Raw genomic sequence first — 23,989 nt, 5'->3', positions numbered from 1 at the left:
ACTCACCACCTGGCAGTTCCACGCCAACACTGAAAGCTGTAGCTTCTAATGCATCACTGGAAACACGTCCATCTGCCTTCACATCCACAATGGAGAAAATTTCTTATAATAATTTTATTTTGATCCATTACCACATTACGGTCCTCTAAAGTACCAGTAAAATGAGGATCTGTTTAAGCTTGGAAAGGTCTTCTGGCTAAAATCTATAGGATGCCAAATACACGTGCTTGAGACGTGCAGTATTCTTTGTTTCTAAATCACTTATTAGGACACTAGAAGGCTTGTTTCTTACTTCAGATTGTAAACCTAAAGAGACTACTCTTAAACTTTCTGGAGCAGAAAGATGTAGGTAACTTTTTCTTTCTTGTTCTCACGTAACTGTACTATTTGATTGAAGGCTCACAGACATTGCACAGAAATGTTTTCTCCTTACACCCCGAATTAATTTCAAAATTATTTAGTAATAATTTTCTATATATATGATACCAGCCATTTAATTACAGCGTGCCTCCTTCCCATTCAATCTCCTTGAGATTTTTGGAGTCTTGAAATACAGCTATAATATTTCTAAGTTTCCAAGATTACTGTTCCCAAGTCATTATAGAGAATACTAAAGAAAGAGATACTTGTCTATACCTTCGTGATTGGCTTTTCACAGTTTTGCTAAACATAATTAAGGTTTGTTTAATTAACAATTTGCCAGCAAAATTAGTGCATGACAAATTTATGCTAAAGTTCAAGATGATCAGTACGTATGGGTGATTTTTCTGAGAAAAGTTCACAGTCAGAAATATTGCCTCGAGAATGTTAATTTAATCAAGTCACACTGACATTTTCCCCTAAAGAGAAGTCAGATAATAACAGGAAAAAGTCACATCACCTCCTATTTCTAATGAAAACAAATAAACTATTTCTAATATATCTTAGTACAAGTGACATGGCTGTGCAATACCAACAGCATAAAATGTTTCACTGATGCAGCCATTTTACACGTGCAAAAGTGAAATCATGCATTAACTTGCTAAGACGAAAAGATGTTTCCATTATTCTCCCTGAGGAATTTCTTTAAACATTTTTTCCCTAATACCTGATTACATCTTATACCACAACAGACAGCCCCAATGAAAGAGGATATCATAAAATCCCAAATAGCACAGAAAATCTAGGAAAATCATTAAGACAAGGTGATTTTCTGAGAATATATTTAATGCCAGAGGTAAATCAGCAAAATCATACCTTGATACTAAGAAAAAAAAAGAAGAATGCGTCAAGCACAGAGGGGAGGAAGATTGTGGATTAATTAGAAAGTGTTTGTTGGGCATTTTTTTAGATAGACCCACTTTGACTAAATTTGAGTTAAACCTTCAGTCAGACAGGTACCAAATTTGTATCAGTTATTCCATGTGAGAAGGGCCTGGAGCCAATACAGGTGTCAAGGAACAAAATGGAGCAAGAGAGGAGTAACTGGCCTTCTAAAACATCTGCTCATAATTGCCCATAACGCAGGAAGCAGGTCTGGAGATGACATTTGTTATTCACCTTACATTTGCAATCTGTGGTAAAATTGTACTGCTAAATTAATCAAATTCTCTCTGGGCATTTATCAAGAGCAGCCCCACTGGCATTAGTGAGGAGCTCAGCAGAACATAGGTAGGTATGAAAGTTGAGTTTTGGTATCAAGTAAATCTGAAAAAAAGTGCTTCCATAGGGAGATTGCAGACTTACTGTTTTCATAAAGTGTTTTTAAAAATATTCACAAATTGAAAAGAACCTCAACTTCTTCCACAAAAGACTGGTTGCATGACATTTAGAATAGAGTTCCAGTTTTATTCAAACTTTTTGTTCTGTCATTTTTTTTTTTTTTTAAGTTTTTATCATCAGTTGGGATACAGAAAGAAGACTCATGACTCATATTGGACAACATCCACACCAAAAATTAACAAATCCATATGTACTGGCCCTATAGCTTCTTGTGCAGATGATCCAGGACTTCCTTCCTTTTCCTTCTCCCTGTCCATCATCTGGCCCATACCCATGGGCAGATATACATAGTGCACACGACCGCCCAAGGGAGAAGAATGCAGTTATGCCCTGGAGCATTACCAGGCTCTCATCCCTGCAGTAGGACAAGATAGACGTATTTTTTTCAGGGCAACTGCATTTTGTTCATATAATGCTGCACAAGCAGTCACACAGCTGAGGAAGGGCCAGAAGGACTCCTGCCAAAAACGCAGAGGAAAGTATTCAGCTGCAAACTCCTCCATTTGCAAATTTCTCCATTTCCTCCAAATTTCCCTGTGGGAAAAGGCAATAATCTATACGTGAGAGTCCCAAGGAGAAGATGGCAAGGTGCAGGTTGAAGGCCGGGTGAATTTTTTTCCTGAGCTGGATGTGGCTTGGGGTCTTCACCTCGTCAGCCTTGCTCTAAACAGGTCAATATTTACGGAAAATACAAAGCTCAATTGCAGATATCAGAAGTTTCTGAAAACTCCCGGTAAAAAAAAACCAGCTGAATTTACAACACATTTCATACCAGCAATACCATCCTATATATGAAATTAAAAGTGATCATCTGTACTGATACTTCTGGCCGGTCCTGTTCAATATCTTCATCAATGATCTGGACGAGGGGATCGAGTGCTCCCTCAGTAAGTTTGCAGGCGACACCAAGTTGGGTGGGAGTGTTGATCTGCTGGAGGGTAGGAAGGCTCTGCAGAGGGACCTGGACAGGCTGGATCGATGGGCCGAGGCCAACTGTATGAGATTCAACAAGGCCAAGTGCCGGGTCCTGCACTTGGGTCACAACAACCCCAGGCAACGCCACAGGCTTGGGGAAGAGTGGCTGGAAAGCTGCCCGGAGGAAAAGGACCTGGGGGTGCTGGTTGACAGCCGGCTGAACATGAGCCGGCAGTGTGCCCAGGTGGCCAAGAAGGCCAACGGCATCCTGGCCTGTATCAGAAATAGTGTGGCCAGCAGGAGCAGGGAGGTGATCGTGCCCCTGTACTCGGCACTGGTGAGGCCACACCTCGAATACTGTGTTCAGTTTTGGGCCCCTCACTCCAAGAAGGACATGGAGGTGCTGGAGCGCGTCCAGAGGAGGGCAACGAAGCTGGTGAAGGGCCTGGAGCACAAGTCTTATGAGGAGCGGCTGAGGGAACTGGGGTTGTTTAGCCTGGAGAAGAGGAGGCTGAGGGGAGACCTCATCGCACTCTACAACTACCTGAAAGGAGGGTGTAGCGAGGTGGGTGTTGGTCTCTTCTCCCAAGTAACTAGCGATAGGACAAGAGGAAATGGCCTCAAGTTGTGCCAAGGGAGGTTTAGATTGAACATTAGGAAAAATTTCTTTACTGAAAGAGTGGTCAGGCCTTGGAACAGGCTGCCCAGGGAAGTGGTGGAGTCACCATCCCTGGAGGTATTTAAAAGACGTGTAGATGAGGCCCTTAGGGACATGGTGTAGTGGGCATGGTGGTGTTGGGTTGACGGTTGGACACGATGATCTTAGAGGTCTTTTCCAACCTGTATGATTCTATGATTCTATGATTCTATGATTCTGTAAGGTCCATCATTCAATTTTAAGACGTCAAGTCTGTAAACCCTGCAAACTCCCCAGCTCAGCTGGGCTTTGTTGCCTTTTCGGACATCGCAAATTCTTTGATAAACGTTGCGAAATAAATGCAGCGTTTTAAGGTAAGTGACTTAACGTTGACAGGTCGCACCTTTTGGCTCACCAAGGGGAGTTTTTTCTACCCAATGGTAAAGGCAAGAAGAGCTGTAGATGCCACTAAACCATCTCTACCAATCCTGAGCGCGGGGATGGTGCTTGTTAGTGCTATTCCTGGTATATTCCGGTAGCGTGGGAGATGCTTAGCAGCAAGCACGGATCATTACCCTGCACGGACACAGATGCCACTGAAAATGGGCTATGTTTAATAATCTCATGCATGCTTTCCACTACACTCCCCCTGTGAAAAGTTGGGCTCGGCGAGATGGAGAATTGTTTTACTGGGGAGAATACAAATTCCCTGTATTTTTCTTACAGACTTTGGTGGTTATATGACTGACATGAGTAACCTGGATAAGATCTGAGACTATGTCGATCTCTAATACCTCTCCAGAACTGTTAATATCTGGAGAGAAGCGTTATGGTTATGCCTTGATCCCAGGAATGAAAAAATCTGTCATTTTGGTTTAGGATCTGGTCAATAAAGAGGGCAATTTTGGGTGTTTGTGCGTATAATCCCTTCAAATACGTATTTTTGTGGTTTAAAAAAATTACCTTTTGAATTTCCTTTTGGATGAGTCTGGTTGATAAATGAGGTGCTTCACAGGACGGAGAGCTCAGAGCTCACACTGCGAATTCCCCACGGGTCGGTGCTAACACCGATGAGAGAGGGGGAAAATCTATGACATTAAAATGACAGATTCCATTATATTTGCACCTTCAATGACTGTCTGGCCAGGAAAAAGAAAGTGTGAATGTGCTGAGCAAGATGACTTTGACTTTTAAAAAACGCTTTTATCAAGGTCACGCAAGCAGCCCAAACTTTTAACTGGGTGCTCTTCCCTTACCACAGGGGTGCTCGCCCTGCCCTTGGCTCATCTCTGGCTTTACAAGGCGTTAGCATGGTGCTCTCAATGCGACGGAGAGTCAGACCGGCCATTTCCAAAGGTGCTCAGCTCACAACCCAGCAGGAAAAGATGTTTCAGAGATGGTTGTTAGTGCTGTACCAAGCACATATGTGTAAACAAGCAAAGAACTGAGAAAACACTAACAACACAGCCCACCTGAAAGTATATCAGAAAGTTCCCGCGGTGGCAAAAGCAGCAAGCAAAAGGGTAAGAAAAGCTATTACTGGCTTCACACTACAGACAGGAAATATTAAATGAGGATTCAAAGTCAGACTTTCATCTCAAATTCAATGCTTTGAAAGGATACACAAGAATTATTTTCACTAACTTTTTCTCATAATGAAGTTGCTTTCAATTCTTTTGGTGGACCATTTCAGAGGAGATGGAGGATCCTTCTGCTCCCTCCAGAAAATGCTTTTTTTCTTGTAATAAAACAGCAAACCTCTAAAACTTTCATGTTTTTTTATCCACAAGTTATTATTTCTTTGTAAGCAAAATGTTTTGGTTTTGTTTTTTTTTCCATATTGTTTCCATATTTTCTTTCTTTCACATGGTTTCCATTTTTAAAATCCTTCAGTCAACCTTTAGAGAAAAATTCTTGCCTTCACCTCAGCCTCTCCGAGAAGCTACTGTCTGTATCTTTGACAATAAAAAAATTAGAACAAGGAAATTAATTTGTTTTTCCTCATCTTTCTCTTAGACTAGTGCAGGCACAAACAGTCACATTACTCTATAGCCCCCGCTGTGCATGCTCTAGCAGATACCACATCTTTGCTACTGGCCACAAATTGATAAATTTTAATCCTATCAGAGATATTTCACTTCATTGGTTCATTGGTTTATTTTTAATAGCTCTACGTATCCAAAGCCCTATAAAGATGTTAACAAACAAAAGAATTTATTCCATGCACAGCCTCTTTTGATATTGCATGAAGAAATTTATTTTTTCCTGCACACAGAAACGCTATATAATGTATTTTGATACACGCACATACATGCACACACCTTTAAGTCTGGTGATAAAGCCAAAGAAATATCTTTCATCCACAAATAAATCTACTACTTCCTATCTTAACAGCATCTTAGTAAAAAAAGTTAATGCATTGAGAAGTGTGTTGCTTGAGAAAATAAAATCATAAATGTCATCCAAAAGATGCTACAGAGGTACGCAACCTGAGACGGCATTAAGGGTTTTGTATCTAGGGTTATTCTTCGGGGGAAAAAACTTAAAGCAGCACTCAGTGAGTCTGTTGACACCAGTATCTCCCAATCGCTCATCAAGCTGCCCTAACACGTTGGCTCAGAAGCGAACGTCCAGTGTCCAGCAGACAGACCAACCCTGCCCAGGACTCTTCATGGGCAAAAGCTTCCTCAAAACTAGTAGAATTGGTGTCTTTCAGCTACCTTTCAACAGAGAAGCAATACAACCGGAACAATGCAACACTAACAATAATTCTGCAAGAAAGGCTTTAGGTTCACTGAATAGTCCAGGAAAAGACCAAAAGTTGAAATTCAGATGGAACTTATCTCAAATGTTATTTTCCAAATCCATATCTTGTTGCACTGAAGCTTTCTTCATTCTTCATTGTGAAAATCATGGGTTTACCCTGAAGAAATAATCCAAGAATTTGTTTCCTACTATTTGCTTTTATTTATGTTGTCATAAGATCTGTCTCTGAGCCACATGACTTGTTTTTATTTCCTGGAAACAATGATTTAATTATGTCAAATCATATCAAGCTATCCAGTGTTCAAGCCCACAGTTCACCAGTTTAAAATAATATAATTTTTAACAGTTTCTTTCATAAAAACACATGACTCCAGACACAGTGTCTGTAGGATACCCTTTTCCCCCTGTATCTGCAAAATTAACAATTAAGGATTTTGGTAAGTGATTGTTAATCACCTGCTTTTCTGCCTGCAGTGGAAGATTATTTTATGCTACTAAATCACATCACTTCTACTTAGAACTGCACAGGGCAACGACTTTTGTTTAGCAGGTACATATTTGCAAATATTTCTCTTACTTGTCACCAACACCTTTCAGAGTGTAATTTCATAAACACATGCTGAGGGGAGACCTCATCGCGCTCTACAACTACCTGAACGGAAGTTGTAGCGAGGTGGGTGTTGGTCTCTTCTCCCAAGTAACCAGCAATAGGACGAGAGGAAATGGCCTCAAGTTGTGCCAAGGGAGGTTTAGATTGGACATTAGGAGAAATTTCTTTACTGAAAGAGTGGTCAGGCCTTGGAACAGGCTGCCCAGGGAAGTGGTTGAGTCACCATCCCTGGAAGTATTTAAAAGACGTAGATGAGGCGCTTAGGGACATGGTGTAGTGGACATGGTGTGTTGGGTTGACGGTTGGACTCGATGATCTTAGAGGTCTTTTCCAACCTGTATGATTCTATAACGAAAAACATTCAAGAGGAAGCCTTCGAAGTCACTAGCATTATTATTATTGTTCACTTATACTGTGGCATCATGTAGGATCTTGAGCCACAGTCCAGGACTCCAGCATGCTGAGCTCTGTGCAATCATAGCACACTTGGACTCGATGATCCTAAACGTCTTTTCCAACCTAAATGATTCTATGATTCTATAGCACAAAAGAATAGATCTTATTCTCAATATTCATACTTGGTACTTAGGTCAGGTTTGTGTTACCCCATTTTACCAAGGGAGAAGTTAACGAAGGTCAGAGAACACAGCTACCAGTGTGAAGACCTTCACGAAATAAAATCCAAGGTTAGAGTCCTAATGCCGTAAGTAGTCATCCACAAAAATGATTGGACTGGCCAACTTTTATGAAAATCAAGTTATTGAAAACTTTCACTAAGATAAATAGCATGCATGGATTTTTTTAACAGAGCTAAAAAATACAATCGTATGCAAGTCCCTGTAAAAAACATTTATCCACATTTGGAAGTATTAATGCCTTGCTACAGGAACAATTAGATTAACTAAAGCATTAAGATTCTGCATGGGTTTAGTATGAGCTGTGGATTGTCCCCATCCTGATTACACTCAGCCTGATGTGACCAGCCACACAATCAGTAAAACATTTTGCCTTCTTTCCGAACGACTGCATCCTGACCAGGGTGGAACACAGCAGGACCAAAGTTGCAAACCAGTATCAGACTTTCTCCATAGCAAACATTTTTTTTTCCTCTCTAAAGAACAGACACTGAGTTTTCAGCAGCTCTACCTGTGACCATTTCTGCTTCAGGGCTGGTGCCCATAGTGCAATACATCCAGTGTTACATTATGCACTGACTCCCCCCACACATCTCCTCCACGGAGGATGCCAGCCTTCGAGCTATTCTTGGATACAATTATCCATACTTTAGAAGAGATTTTAGAAAAGGAGGATTCAGGCTTACATCCCCCTCACTTCTTGAGGTTCCCCCAAGAGAATTTACACACTGGAAGAAATTAGGACTGACCGACAGCAGTTAATCTAATGTCTGCAGAGAGGTGACTATTCTGTCATCAGATCAATTCTATTTTAGGCATATTTCAGCTGAAAGTCATGCTCATTTGGCTTACACAGCTTTCCTTTACATTTCTCACCTCCCTGCAAACTAGTATTCATAGAAGAGCTGGAAGCAACAACAGTGTTTCTCACTCAGCCCATCTCCTGTCTCCCCTCTGGCTCTAAACTTCCATTTCCATAAAGCACATTTATTTTTAAGAACCTTGTAGTAGCTCAGGTGATCAGAACACATGCCAGATATTTATACAGCTCTATAATTCAAGTAATTTAGGATTGGGACCAGCAAAAAGGGAAGCATTTCTTTACAAGGAAGGAGTCACGCATTCATCAAGAGCATCCCTTTTTGTGTGCTTACTCCTCGTAAACCCTCCATGGTAAAGCGTCATACATAGAGGCTGCCTTCTGCTGCTGCTAAACAACCGCAGAGCTCCTGGAGATTACCTAGGAGAGCAATCTTTGGACATCTCATCACCTTCTGCATCACCCTTTGCTTTCAGTTTCAGGCACCTATCTCCCATCACAACACACCAAACCCGCAGATGTCCCAAATGCTTTGGGACAAAAATCCCCCATGCAAAGGTCTCCATGGTAGTACCAGCTAATGGTCTTCCAACCTCTGCCCCACAGCATGCTCTCACTTCTTTGCACCATCGCAACCTATGTGGGCCTCACCGTGAAATGGATCTGGTGCAAATTAGAGCTGACCAACCCAAGAGGAGCCACACAACACAATGTGGGGCTGCACAACCCAACGGGGAGCCGCAGACAGCACATACTCTTGAAGCAGCCTGACGGCCAAACCTTGCATCCAGCTTCAGTCTGGTTACCACAGCAGGTCCCAGATGGGGTTTCAAGGGCTGGTTGCTGAAGTACAAAGCCTCCCATGAGCTAGTCAAAAAACTGAAAGATGTGTACCTTTTTTCTTTGCCAACATTGTGATTGAGTTGTCTCGTATCTGTTTCAGATGCCAACCACTAATTTTTATGAATTTCATTCCTGTATTTGCATCTTAAGTCTCAGTAACCAAAAATTGTCTTGTGTGTTTTCACACACATTAATTAAAGGAAGACCCAAATTCCTATTAATTTAACACAGCTTGTAACCTGAATGATCACAGAGTCATATAATAGTTTGGGTTGGAAGGGACCCTTAAAGGTCATCTAGTCCAACCCCCCCGCCATGGGCAGGGACATCTTCAACTAGATCAGGTTGCTCAGAGCCCCGTCCAACCTGACCTTGAATGTTTCCAGGGATGGGGCATCTACCACCTCTCTGGGCAACCTCTGCCAGTGTTTCACCACCCTCAGTGTAAAAAATTTCTTCCTTATATCTAGTCTGAATCTCCCCTCTTTCAGTTTAAAACCATTGCCCCTTGTCCTATCGCAACAGGCCCTGCTAAAAAGTCTGTCCCCATCTTTCTCATAAGCCCCCTTTAAGTATTGAAAGGCCGCAATAAGGTCTCCCCGGACCCTTCTCTTCTCCAGGCTGAACAACCCCAACTCTCTCAGCCTTTCTTCATAGGAGAGGTGTTCCACCCCCCTGATTATTTTTGTGGCCCTCCTCTGGACCCGGTCCAACAGGTCCATGTCTGTCTTGCGCTGAGGACCCCAGAGCTGGATGCAGCACTGCTGGTGGGGGCTCACCAGAGCAGAGGGGCAGAATCACCTCCCTCGACCTGCTGGCCACGCTTCTTCTGATGCAGCCCAGGGTACGGTTGGCCTTCTGGGCTGCGAGCGCACATTGCCAGCCCGTGTCCAGGATGCATTTGTGTACTAAATTAATTCTTCTGTCTGCTAGCAAAAATGGAAATCAATACAAATTCAATACTACAACTCCTCAAAGCAAAAAGACAGGTCAATATATCTAGCTTGCCTAAAAGAAGGTTGAAAGGTGGTATGATCACATCTGAGAGAAGGCTCTGGTTGATCTCAACAGTTTCTTCTGGTCTAAAAAATAAAAGCCTAAAAAAAAAAGTATCAGTGAATCTTTTCCCAAAAGCAGACATTTTCAAGACACTTACTGCTTGGCAGTTCGGTTTAGAGTCAGTGGGAATTTTACTACTAACCAGCACACTTCAAAGTCAGCCTTCAAGTCTTGTCTTCAATAGATCTTTTGGCAGATCCTGACACACATTATACTCTAGTAGCTTTACAGCTTATTGATAAAAAGGTCCAAATCCTCCGTCCTACTGCCCTATTCTTGCTATGCCCAGCAGTGCCTATACTTGCAGTACAGGAGATAAAGAGAGGATTTCTGCTGTACCTCTCCAGCTGGCTAGATGAATACCTTGGGCTCTCTGCAGCAAGAAGATAAAATTTTGTAGTAACATAGAAGCTAAGCAAGAAATCCAGACTGCCCCAGAGCTCCCAAGCCAACCATCCCAGCAATGCGGGAGATTTTCAGCTACACCACAACAGAAAAAGAGATTGCATGAGTAAGTGTCATTACCCAGAAAAAAAGAATCCCTTACTGTGGAAATAGCAATCTCTCAGAGAGAAACACAGCCGTGTGATGGATCTGATGTGACTTAAACAGGCGAGTGGTACCCCAAGTCCAGTTCTGCTCTCTTGTACCACAAGTCAGGATTAACCACTGACATCAACAGAGTATTTCTGGAAGAAAAACACTCTTCCAAAGAGGGCCAGAGATACTACTAATGAATAGGAGGGTTTATTAAGAGGGTTGGCACCAATGCAAGCATACTGATGCAATTACCCCACCTTCCTTTTCCTTACAATTGCCATCAAAGAGCCAGCCAAAGCAGAGAGCTCTGCCTGGGGATGGCCACCTATAATACTAGGAATTCACATTTGGCTACTGATAACAATATTGCAATGGAAAGAAAAGCCTGGGACAGTTATTGAGCGTTAAGGCCAGAAGGGACTGTTTCACAGGCTGGAGAACTGCTTTCACACCACTGTACAGATCCCAATAATTAGTGTTTACTGAAAGCCTGATTTAGCAACACCAGAGAAAGGAAAACCCTCTGCTTCTCAAAATACTTCGTTCCACTACTAACTTACTCTTCTTAAGGAAGGGTATTGAAGCTGGACAAATTCAAGCTAAATACAGCTCAATCTTCTAATAGCCCAGTAATTGTGATAGTCTGCCTGTTCCCTGACCAGAGACACTGCAGCATGAATAAGTAGTAAATTATAAAACTCAACTTGCAGTCCCCCAAGGGTTGGAATGATCTTTCTAATCAATCCATTGTTCAACACTTAGCCTTCAAAAAACCCAAAGAGATGATTTATTACTGGTCTCAACCTGAAACAAAAGTACCCAAAGGGTACATGTACATCCTTCACGTGGGTTGAAGAGCTATAATTAAACACTGATGCTTAAGCAAGCAAGAGAGCAACTGGGCTTTTCAAGTTTAGCACCGCTGAACAAATAAAAGTGCAATTCCATTTACTGGCTGCAGTTCAGTAAATAAATTGACCAAAGATGACTTTTTCCAGTTGTGAAAAAGAACGACCTTAGCACGTGGCTGAAGTAATTAGTGACAGATGAACTAGTTTTGTAATATCAGAAGAGGCATGCACCTTTTCCCAAAGCTTGAACTAGCCTCAAGGTGTCACTAAAGTCGGGCTGAGTTTCAGATACAACGGGAACCTGAGGGCCAGAAGGTACACGGTGTCCAACCAAATTTCAGCTGAAATCTAGAGTGCATGGAAACAAGTTTACAAACTTTACACCATTAGAAAGGTTCCTCTGTTACAATCCAAATGGAAGCCGTTCAAGAAAAACGCCTGCAACTACAGTGTTCAGAGCAAAACCGTGGAAAGATTTGATGACATCAAAAGATAACAGAAAAGTTAAAATTATATACAACTCTAATGGCATTTGATATTGATTATATACCCCTCGGGAGAACGAAAAGAAAAATATCTGTTTATAGTGCGGAATACATTAGAAATCGTAAACTAAGTCATCAGCATCACTCTGTCTACAGGGCACAAATGGGTCATCTGACCTGGGAGTCAGGGAAGGGCAATATTGTTGGTTTTATAATTTTGACCTCATCGTATTCATAGATGCTGAAAATACATTCACATAGTACTATTAGCCTAAACAAACACATTGAAACTGGAGCCAGAGAAGGAGGCAGTGCTCCCCATGGGCTCTCTCCCGGGAGCACACCCACCAGAAATTTTAGGTGCATCTTCACTCTGGGGGCAGAGGTGAAAAAGTGCTGCGTGTCCAAAACTGTGCTTTCCCCACACCCCCTGAAATGAGATTTAACTTTGGGAGGGACATTACCCTACAAACCTTGTCTAGCAACACAAACTGTTAACACCTGAAGCCAAGCAGACCGGCCACAAGGCATCACGACACTTCTCAGCGAGACGAACCAGCGAGCCAGACCCAGAGCCACGCAATGCCTTGGGTGAAGGACCGCAGGTCAAGCACCCACTGGTTCTTGGAACCGTAGGCAACAGGCTGGAAGCTTGCCTGGAGCTAGCAGTGCCGAGCCTCGTGGTGCAAGAGAGCGTTTTATAAGCACATTTTATAGGGCAGCCCAGCAGCCTTGTTAACAGCCTGCCAAGGCTCTGCTGGTTTGGCATCTTCCTCTCTTTTGATTCACCAACCGTGAAGGAGATGCCTGTGCTAGATAGAAAAAGAGGGAGGAAATTGCCTGGCTCTGGAAAGGCAACGTAAAACTTGAGGTATTTGAGGTAAATGAATGTTCTGCCCAAGAACTTGTTTTGGTGTCAATCTTGACATAAAAGAATTCAGTTTTACTTGCCTGGCCAAGGAGCTCTGACGTCTCTCTATGCTTGGCCACACAGCCAATCCTGTAAGTCTATGGAAAAAAAATGGGTTGTCCTATTAATTGTGACACCTTGTGAAGAGCAGCACTTGAGGTTTTCAAGTCTGACCACTTTGGCAGGCAGGGTGGAACAGCTCCAAAACAAGCTCCTGCACATCAAGGGGTCTATCTGACATATTCAACACTGACATTATTAAGCCGTTGCAACACTGATAATTTGGAAAACTGGCAGAATTGCAACTCTAAGTGATTTTCATATTTCCCCCCCCCAGCTGCAATTAGAACTGGGCCATCAGCCCATGGCATTTAAAGAAATACCAGTTCACAACCCATAGAGGAGAGCTAGAGCTTTCACTTCTCAAAAACATTTATTCATGAAATGCTCCTGATCAGTTTAATTTTGGGGTATTAAAAATAAAACTTCAGTGCTCATCCTCATCCTGTACCATTAACTGGTTCTCTGTAAGACCCCAGTTATTTTTAAATAGGTAAATGATCATAAAACAGAGGGTAAAACACTCTGCTGTGTGCCAGCTTCTGAAAATAAGCACCGTACTTCAAACACCCTTTGATAAACGGCTTGGATACTTTTCTCAGCAAACTGCAGATGAAACAGATTCCTTTTGCAGTGCTGTTGCCTGGGCAAGACTCCTGCTGAATTTCCTGGGAATTTGGAAAAATCCTGTATAATCCAGGAATCTCATCCGAGACCGTCTATAAACCCACAGTTGTAATGGACTGTGGTTTCACAGGCACGTTTGTGCGCACGTGAGAGAAGGGTAAGGTGCTAGGTTGAAGCCAGTTCTCTTAAATCTTCAGGTGCTATTAAAAAATCACAACATTTCATTAATAAAATTTCACTGTTAACAGTAAAACAAACGAACAAAAAATACCAGCTGAGTTAAATGCCATTCCAAGCAGAAGAGTGGTGGGAAACAGAGGTCTTTTTAATTATATTGCAGCAAACTCAGGTGCAAAGCAGTTGTTTTCTCCATGCTGCAAACTGCACAACGCGGTCCCCTTCTTTCAGAGGTGACAGAGGTACCTGCACAAGGGTTCACGGCTGCAAAGGACACACGCTGAACACCGATCAACATCTTCACCTGACACAACACATCCCGTGCCAGTCTTTGAACTACTCTTTAAAATACAGTAGCCGATTCATAAATCGGGTGTACAATACCACAATGAAATAAAACCCTCAAGCATGAGAGGCGCATAGTCTGATACTGCATTGAAAAAGGCCACGCAGGGACTTGGAGGAGATGCTTCTGATGCTGAAAAAGGTTTAACATAGACAACTCCAAGATACGTGTAACTTATTAAGGGGGGGAAGCGAAGGAAAGCGCTTCAAGGAGAGAAAGAAGCTAAAGCACAGAAGTTGCTGCTTGACACTAAGAAAGCAGACTTTGGGGTAATGGTCTTTTTAAATTTATGTTACAGCAGCACATAAGCCCAATTTTATCTCTATCTGATCAAAGCTCTCCAATGTGCAAATGTGCTGTACGGAAGGAGCAGGGATAGTCTCTTGTAACAAGACTACAGTCTATGAGGAAAGAAGATAGGAGAGGAAAACGCAAGGAAGCAAGAGTCTTGGGGACAAGAAGAACTGTCTCATGGACCAGGGCAGAGCTCTGCCCTCCAGATCATTGCCTCCAGAGCCCCAGCTCCTCCCCCCAAGGCATCTGGCTGTGGGTTTTTCCATAGTACGTATCACATGCCCCACATCCCACCGTTCATCTGCCAGAGTATTTTTCTTCCTCTTCAGTAAAGGGGTGTTGATGACATTAAACAGTATTATTTCGATTAAATCTTCTGTATTTCAAACGTATGTGAAGCCACAGGGCGGGGGGAGTGATTTCTGACTGGAGTAATACCAGCTAATATTAAAGGAAATTTATCTACTTTTTCTGGTAGAGGAGGATAAGGACCACTTATTAGAAACAATGACAAAATTTCAACTTTATTTCTATTTGAAAGAATCAATTTGTCCTAACAAGAGACAATAACGTTTTTATCAAAGCTTTCATTAGAAAAGGTTTTCTCAGACCACGGACTGATTTTCTAATGAAACCAGATACACCATCTCACATGGAGAAACCACTTCCTTTGTTAGCACATTGCACGGAACACAGGAGATCTCCATCCTGAAGCATATTCAAAGCTTGCTTTCCCACATCTAAAGAGGGAAAATAATTATTTGCAGAGTGCTCTTTCTTTTTTATCTCTGTCATCATCTTGCAGGACTGGAAAAAGAACGAAAATTTGTCCTGACGGACCAAAGAAGGGCTTTGTACAATTCCTCTGACACACAAGTACTGAGATGGAGAGAACAAATATTGAGATGGAGAGAACGTCTGTAATGCAGAAATAGAGTTACGTTGTCCATCAGTCTGGGAGGACAGACAGAAATGATGAATACAGTGCCACCTAATAGAATCACTTTTGATCAAAGACAGCCAAAACAAGCTAGGTAACAGTCAACATTTGTACATCACATTAAAAATGAAATAATTTTAGAACAGCTCCACATGCTGTACAGCTTCTTATTGCACTGACATGAAAAAAAAAAGAAAGAAGTTGAAGCACTGAAATGGCAAAGGAGGACAAACTCTCCTCACGGCAGTTTTCACAGAGGTAAGAAACAACCTTTAGGTATCAGTGCGTTTCCTCCAAGGGTTGCAGCAACACTGGTGGTTTCCTGCTCCTGACAGCAGGTTCAGGGTCTTTTCTCTTCTGGTTTTCACGATGCTTCCTGTGGTCGCGCTCCAAGACAGAGCTGTCCATGCTCCGAGCTGGTCAGCCACTTCGGCTCATCTCAAACCAGGATTTCTGTCTCCTTTTCCTCTCACTGGTCAGATGCACTGAAGACAGCTGTCCGCTGCTAGGACTAGGAGAAAACAAATCAGCAGGTCAGATTAGATATACCAGCCGTGTACGTGGAGGTTCAAATTTCAAACAGGAGGTGCCTCAGAGTCCTGCGAGAAACGCCCCAAGATGGTCATCTTAAAATCTGACCCAGAAGAAAGGCTCTTATGAGTCTGGAAAAACTAGGACACCCAGCAAGGGTCTGCACAACCCTTCTAGATGTTTTACGTACTCACCATAAGAACCCCAGATACACAGTCCCATTCTGAAGCTCCCTGAAACAAGATTTTTTTTTTTTTTTCCTATCATTTCAGGTGTGACAATCTTTTCCAGTTCTCATGAGTTGAGTTCCATATTTACACTCAAGTTTACGAAAGGGGATGACTAACATTTTCCCCTTCTCTGTTATGCAATGGTAAACACCTACCTGTGGTCTCTTCCACCCAGGTGAGTGACAACATTGACCCAAGTTCTTGGGTGCATGCAGCCATGGTTTCCACATCAAGTTTTGCCCATTGAGATCACCTAATACTTTTAGTAAATGTTGTTGAGTCATGGAACTAGTGATATTTCCACCTGTTGTTTCCAGAATATTATGTTGGTTGTGACTTGAGAGAATTTTAACATTCAAACTTTCAATCCTGACCTAAAGCCTGATAGAGTGTTTCACACCTTCACCGTTATTTGGATCCTGGATCTCTAAAAGCTGGAATTGTAATCTCCGTTTATTAAATATGGAGCAATCTCAAACACTTTCCTTCTCTTTTTCCTCTGTTAGGTAAGAAATTTAGGTAAGAAATAGTTAATTTTAGCAGAGGTTTTGGGGTTTGTTTTTGAGTTTTTGGGTTTTGTTTTGGGCTATGTTTTGTTGTGGTTTTTTGTTTGGTTTTTTTTGGGTGGTTTTTTAATCATTGTTTTGCTTTTTTTTAAGAGAGGACTTTCTGCACTGCATTTAAACTTCGCACATAGCAGCAAAGCTGGATGCAACTGAAGACTGAATTAGAGAGGAAGGATGCAGGGGAATCAGAAGTTGCACAAACATGCAGCCCCTCTTGCACCAAATGACTCAAAGCACAGCAGGCAACGCCAATAGCAGAAAGGAGGTACAGTTCCTTTAACCCCTCTATTTTTTCCTCATAAACCAAGTACATTTGGACACACTGTCACTAAAAGACACTGCAGTTTTCAATACTAGAATCAGGATTGATTAATAAATAGACTGGAGAAAAGCAAGGAAATAACTTTATTTTTCTAAAGTCCAAACTGAACTGACAGTGTCTTTTGGCGGATAGCAGGAGCACTGCAGATGATTTTTGTGAGACAGCTAAAGGCGATTCCCTTTTAGAAATACAGCGTGAAACCATTAAAGCCTTGGCACCAAAAAAGGAAAAAAAAAAAAAAATCTGACAACAGACAAAAGTTTTCCAGCAGAGGTAGGAAACACTAACTCAATGATGTCAACACATCAATTCGGTCAACGTTTTCCTAGGAAGCTGCTGAAACACAGTTGTTCCCTCCAGGATTAAACATTTCCTTTTAATGAATTGCTCTGATATTTAACATTTTCGAGGGGGTGGGGTGGAAATCAAGCTCTTATGAGTACACAACCATCGATCAGCACCAAACATGCTGCTGGGATTTGAGTGGTTTCCATCTCAAGTTGATGTTCAGCTGGAAGCAGAACAACCCTCTGACATCCTAAAGCAGCTCTGCTGTCTTAGAGAGACATATTTTTATGAAGACGGCAAACAGGTCATTACATTGGAATTTTGGACTCCTAATTCTGGTCCTTACTTAGTCAGTAACCTTAAAGTAGATCTATTTTACAGATGGGAAAAGTCATAGGCATTCTCTATCTAAAGGGCTTTGATATCTACAGATGAAGAGATTAGATTAAAATATCATTTTTAATTTTGTAACAACAGCAGTAGGTTATGTAGAGGTCATAAAAATCTATGGATTGCCACTTCTAATATTTAGAAACTTAATAACCTCAACATACTTTTGAGATAGCTGTATTTCCTTCAGCAAGCACTTGTCTTAGAAAAATGTTAAACTAGTAAAGATTTAGTGGATGGTTCCATTCTTTCCATGTACAAATAAGGTGTGTAAGTTGGTAAATTAAGCCATTAAGGGAAAAAAAAAAAAATCTTTACCTTTGCTAGACTACACTTCCGCTTTGATGAAAGGCAGTTCATCCTTAAGGCTTCTCTTGTCTGTAGATTTCAAAAAAAAAAATATTAAAGGGAACAGTTTCTCAAAGTGTAAAAATTGTTTACATAATCCAGAATAAGTGTTGAAGTGGCCCAAGTACCTTTCTGTCCAGAAGTGTCCCAAACAACAGGATGAAGAATCCCTAAAAAATTGCAAAAATAGTTAACAAAACCAGCATAACCGTATGGTGTTTCTTAAACGTTTCTAGGTGTTATTTCCTTAAGGAGAGATAAAATAATGGTTTTGTCAGTGTAACAGATCTCACCACTTATGACTCAGATAACAGCAGTGTGCAAAATGAGTTTATCCACCCAGGTCACACGGGCTCTCTGGGAATGTCAGGAATGGATATATAACCCATGCTAATTCTCATTACAAACTGGACTGATGGGTTACATACCAGGACACTCTCAGCCCACTCGGTAGCAGGATTAGCCAAGAAAAGCTAAGGCAGACTGGGTGTACAGCAGCATGTCAGGTAACATTGGTTATACCGATGAGTTAAACAAAACCATCTTCAACGGCAAGTAAGAATTCTCTGCGTATTTATTAATTGATAAGGATGAGATATCTTTGCAGTTAATGGACATTAACCAGTGTATTTTACGTTTAACATAAATTCATCATCCTAATTCTTCATCACACCTTACACCAACTAGTTTGTTCCATTACCCACCTATATTTACTATGTCAATGCAGGGTGCCTAGTGCCTGTACCATGTAAAATAGTTGAGTCAAAAGGAAAGCTTAGATCTTGCTTTTCATGCACAACGCATGCTGCCAGCCCCTCTTTGATCTGCTACCTTTTCCCAGGCTCAAAGTCTGAGCGCACATTATTCCCAGTCTCACAGAGTTTACCTGGAAGGCGTTCAGTAGCGCAAACGTAACGTGGAATGCCAGAGAGCGACTGTCAACAACCGTTGCTAATCCAAACCCCCAGGTGAGACCCAGAAGAGGTGTCAGAAGGGCCACGTTTTTGCTAATTCGGATCATGTTGTTCAAATCTTGTGACTTGCAGCCTTCTCCAACAGAAGATCTCCCAGTCTTCACCACAACCACCACCACCACCACCACATTCACGACAATGATGCTCAGAGCTGGTACAACAAAGGCCAAGAGGGCTTTTGTCTCATACCAATTAAGCCAGCAGGCTCCACTCCTTAAATACCCATTTTTTGGTTCAGTAATAGCAACAGTGAGGATAGATATGATCAAGGGACATCCATATCCAATAGAGAATGCTGTAGCTATGAATGCAGATCTTGTTATCTTAAAAAAAATTAATAATAATCCATAGAGAATCAAAAGGCCCAGGGTAAACATCCAAAAAAACAAGGCAAGGTAGAAAAAGTGAAGGAAAAAAGTGGCTGCTACACACAACCGGTAGTTTAGGGCTGTATTGTGCACAATGGCCGCCAAGATGAACAAAACATCAGCGATGAGAAGCGACGTAGCAATGTTGACCAAACAAAAATGGCGCATGTAGGTTATTTCAGTTTTTGTCACATGATGCCAGACAACAGTCTCGATGATAAGGCAGAGAATCAAGCTGAAAATGGAAAGGCCTAACCCTACACGTGTAATGTAATCCAGCACTGCATTTCGCAGCATGGTAGGGGACATCAAAATGGAGAAGGATTTGAATGTCCGATGGTGATGCTTGCAGATGCAAACAACGCTGCTGATGTTGTCCGACTTCATTGTGCATGCCCTGTTATCCCATCTCCTTTCAGTAGAGTGCCACCCAACACACTGAGCCTCGACGTTCTCCAGTTTATTCACCTTTTCGAAGGTGAGCAAAATATGCCGGACCTCTTCTGGCAGAGACACCGATAACACCATTCCGTTCACAAAACCAGGGTCCAACTGGCTGGTTTCTATAATGGCTCCAAGCGTTGGAAATGCAATGCTGATGGCTTTGGAAGTCTTGGGTAACTTCAAAAGTTCTTCTTCTGGAATGACCATGTGCCCAGTGATATTGCCTGTGTTATTGAACTGCATAGAAAAATCAAAGCTCTTCCCTGAAGTCTTTTTATGTATGCTGTAGCCTTTTGTAGAGATGAAGTGTTCCTGTACACTTTCCGACCCATTCCTTAGAAGTAGTTTTCCAGCAAATAAATTCACCGAGTCCAGTAATACCGAACCGGCATTTCTGTCCCTTACAAAAGCCCAGTTGGAAATGATGGAGCTGTTCAGAATATGGTTTGCTATCCTGCTGTAACTCTGAAACAAACAAGAAAAAAGTAAGTTTTTTTATGTTAAAGGACACCAACTATTATTCCACCGGCAGAGCCTCCAGAAAGGCTCATTTAATTCAAAAGTGATTTCTATAAAGGGAATATTCTCCTTTGACAATGAACAGGTTCCATCCCAGTCAAACCCAAACATTTCATTGGCCTGAGTCACTAACAGAATTGTCCTATCTTCTTCATATCATAGCCCAAAAGTGCTTGGGGAAGCAAGTATAAAGCAAAAATCAGGAGACCTAAGTTCTACTCCAGACGCTGACCCGCTACGCAGGTCTGCTTTACATCTCCCCCGCCTCTCTGATTTCCGAGTTCACCAGGGAAACATTTCCGTTTCCATTGTGCAACACATGACAACACAGCTGCAGATCAGCATCTCCACGGCTGCCTTCCCTACGATGTCATACTTGAAAAATTAATTCTTCCTTGTACTGCTTCCCATGTCTACAACAGCAGTTCCTACAAACCTTTGCTTTTAAAGAAAGCAAATTCCACTCCTGCATGAAACAGGATTTCCACCACACATGGACAGATTAAACAGTTTCTCTGACAATAAAACATGGCGCTCTCTTTCTAGGTGATCTCCATGTGATTTGCAGCCACCACTTCATTGGATAGTGGCTATAAGGACGAAACACTGTATGGATGCTCTGGTAAGCTCAGAAACACCTCTTGAAGCCCATAAAAGTAAATACCTGCATTTTTCCTCTATTGACATTCTCTGATAACAGCAGGGAAATCTTCTTCAGCAATTCCACTATATCAGCAATGTTTCCTGGAATAGCTGGTGAAGACAGGATATCTGGGATGATGCATGAAAAATCAGCTTGGCAGTTACTATTCCCATGGTCATCAGCACCAAAATATTTTGCTCCATCTCCAGGCTTCCCATGCACTGGCTTTCCTTCCCCTACAAAAGGAAGGTGTCCTCCAGCAACACTAACATGTCCTCCAGAGCTGGGAACGAGTTCGCGTTCAGAAATCCTCTGGAGGGAGGAAAATAAATTTGAGAAAATTAATGAACAGAATAAAAATGAAGCTACAGCTATAAACAGGCAAGAAGTACAGTGCTGGGGTGTGCACGGATGGCCTGAAGCCCAGGACCAAAGCTCACCTGAGAAGAATGCCTTGCTTGAAGGAAGGGGCCAGAACTACATACAGCGTCTTATTCTTGAAGTGACTTGAATAAGGTTCTTTATTTGTATTTGGGGGAGAATTTACCATGAATCATCTGATTATTACAGATATTTGTGTTGCTCTTTTCTCAGGTTTATCCTAGTATCATCGTCTTGGTTTAGATCCACGTGAAGAACATTAGTCAAGTGAACAAGGCAATTTCATTTCTGAATTATGTTTCCACACAGGAATTTCCCAAATTCATTTCCCATAACTTGCTTTAAGATGAAGTCAAAGCCTGTTACCAAAGTAATCTCTGTTTTAAGATCCCATCTTCTTCCCTTTGCTCCAGATTTAAAGGGTACAGGTCGTGTCTTTGCAAGAAATTATGAGCATAGGCCAAGGTAGATGCATAACAGTTCCCTCACCTGAAAAAGGGACTGAACGTCCAGGCTTGCACAGGCATCTGTGAACATTTGCCACTTTCTGTCTTTGCAGACAAAACTGGTCTCCCCACGGAACGGGGGAGAACAAGGCTGAATACAAATAGCTCCATCATCTTTGCAGGGAATGAGATTTATACACCCATCTGGAAAACAAGTCAAGCAGATATTGTTATAAGGTGTAAGACAGCATACCATGCTCCGTGAGGTGAGTATCAGGGGTGTAAAGTATTGATAAGTGATAACATTTCACAAAGAATTAAAAAGACATATAGCTATTCACTGTACCTTGCTGACTACCAGTCTTTGATTCCTTACTGAGAACCTGAAAAATAAGAAAAAGTGGAATGTAAATTGAATGTTAAAATAAATAAAATGAAAGATGACTCATTGGCACAAACCAGAAAGGCGATTTCAAGGGCAAAATAGCCCTTTTGAGGTCCAGCAGTCTTTTCAAGATCCAGAATGCAGACCTCATGACCCCTTGCTCACACAGACCAGCTCAGAACTCTCCACTAACACTTTGTGTCTCTGTATTAAGCCTTCAGCTGCACCCTTCTACTGAAGTGACATACTGAGCTAGTGGACAGGATCACACACGCCTCCAGCAGTTATTCCTCAGTCAAAAAGCCTGTATTAGGCTTAAGTTCTCCGGTATTTCTTATGTTGATGAGAAGATGCGACTTGTTGATGAGACTATGTGATCTATATGACTTTTACCGTGCTATAAAGCTGTAGCTGTACAAATACCAATAGTCACTTTGTTCCTCTCCTGATTGGGAAGCGACCCAGGCGTACTGGGCTCCTGCTGGCAGGACCACTTGCTGGGACTGCATGTCATACAGCCAGAACAGCTTCCAGCACTGCTTGGTCAAATCGTCCATCATCTGCAACCAGCCAAACCCTGTCAGTCTGGAAGCAAAGTTAGACTCCGCGATGCCTTGGAAATTGCACTGTTACTGCTGGGTAGAGCAGGCTGAATAGCAGATTTCCAACTCTCCAAGAGTTGTGCCGGAGGTTGCTTGGCATATTGAACATATTGAATACTTCCAAGTATTTTCTCCTGTAGTGACAGGAGAAGGGGCAATGGTTTTAAACTGAAAGAGGGTAGATTTAGATTGGACACAAGGAAGAAATTCTTTACGATGAGGGCGGTGAGACACTGGAACAGGTTGCCTAGAGAAGTTGTGGATGCCCCATCCCTGGAAGCGTTCAAGGTCAGGTGGGATGGGGATTTGAGCGACCTGGTCTAGTGAAACTTACCCCGAGAGCAGCGCGCGGTGCGGCTGGGAAGAAGTGCACAGCCCAGAGGAGCAGGCAGTGGGCGACCCTCATGTCCATCGCCTCGCCTTTACTGCTTTCCTCCTGGAAGAAAGATATGTTAAAGAAGTTTAGACATCCTGTTTTCACTTTTGAACACAGTTCGGTTGCTAGTAAGAGAGCAGCTAAACCCGTCCCAAAGACCATCCTTAGTGGGCCTGCAAGGTGATTTTCAGACATTTATCAACTTCTTTACTGAGAATGATTTGTGAACCTTTTCTTCAAAAAAAAAAAAAAAAACACAACAAAAACTGTCCAACACTGGAAGTTACTGTATTAATAATTTACTGTAAACTGTGAGGTGGAGAGCTTATTAAAGCAGTTCAACCTGTGGGTGCCTTTTGAAGTGATTTAAGACAGCCTTGTCTCCACTGGGTTCAACGCTGCTCCTTGGGCAGTTCCTGATGAGACCTGCCTCATGAGGTAGGAAACTCGGGCCCTCAGGGCTCAGATATCAGAATCTGAGAAACAAGGACCAGACTGAAATAAAGTGTTATTTGTTTCGCAGAAGAATTCAGGTCTCTGCTCCCTCCACGAAGTTTCCTATGGTCCTTGGTAAAAGCTTAATATCCTGGGATGCAACTTGTCACAGGCATATATGCTGGAGGAAAATCATCCAGTAAAGGAAATGAAGGAAAAATAACATGTAACATCAAATCTGATTATTAGATGCTACACATGTTCAAGGCAAAAGCAACAGCTGCTGTGGATTCAACAGAATTGGGACACTGACCTTCTATCACTGGATGTATAAGCAGATTAAGCCATGTACTAAAAAAATAAAATCCATAAAATCAGTGAGCTAAAACACTAAAGCAGGAAATAAATGCAAGGTGACAAAGCAGGATTGGCTGGATTTCAGAAGATGCACACATGAGAAGGCTC

The 23,989-nt window shown here is 42.1% G+C and overlaps 1 protein-coding gene across 1 annotated transcript; it reads right to left on the bottom strand.

The window, feature by feature from the left end:
- Positions 1 to 14,837: 14,837 nt before the first annotated feature.
- On the bottom strand, positions 14,838 to 23,507 carry ADGRF4 (adhesion G protein-coupled receptor F4). The gene is made up of 8 exons (XM_075144932.1): positions 23,048 to 23,507; positions 22,073 to 22,109; positions 21,770 to 21,930; positions 20,921 to 21,211; positions 18,838 to 20,202; positions 18,080 to 18,121; positions 17,922 to 17,981; positions 14,838 to 15,787 (listed from the first exon to the last, which is right to left on the bottom strand). The coding sequence occupies exons 1-8, from the start codon at positions 23,282 to 23,284 to the stop codon at positions 15,782 to 15,784; spliced, it is 2,199 nt and encodes a 732-aa protein (XP_075001033.1). The 5' UTR covers positions 23,285 to 23,507; the 3' UTR covers positions 14,838 to 15,781.
- Between the last annotated feature and the right edge of the window lie 482 nt (positions 23,508 to 23,989).

The sequence above is a fragment of the Calonectris borealis genome, chromosome 3 (assembly GCF_964195595.1).
Source record: "Calonectris borealis chromosome 3, bCalBor7.hap1.2, whole genome shotgun sequence".
Classification (NCBI taxonomy): Eukaryota; Metazoa; Chordata; class Aves; order Procellariiformes; family Procellariidae; genus Calonectris; species Calonectris borealis.
The sequence above is the reverse complement of the archived record's forward strand: the minus strand, read 5'-3'. Positions and strand labels throughout refer to the sequence as shown.

What these genes read in the sequence shown, in the direction of transcription:
- ADGRF4 (XM_075144932.1), bottom strand. Translation starts at nt 23,284, where the DNA reads ATGTCTGAAAATCACCTTGCAGGCCCACTAAGGATGGTCTTTGGGACG. An exon ending in AAAGACTGGTAGTCAGCAAG is followed by an intron (nt 21,931 to 22,072) that starts GTACAGTGAATA and finishes CTTGTTTTCCAG; the next exon opens with ATGGGTGTATAAATCTCATT. An exon ending in GGACACTTCTGGACAGAAAG is followed by an intron (nt 17,982 to 18,079) that starts GTACTTGGGCCA and finishes TGAAATCTACAG; the next exon opens with ACAAGAGAAGCCTTAAGGAT.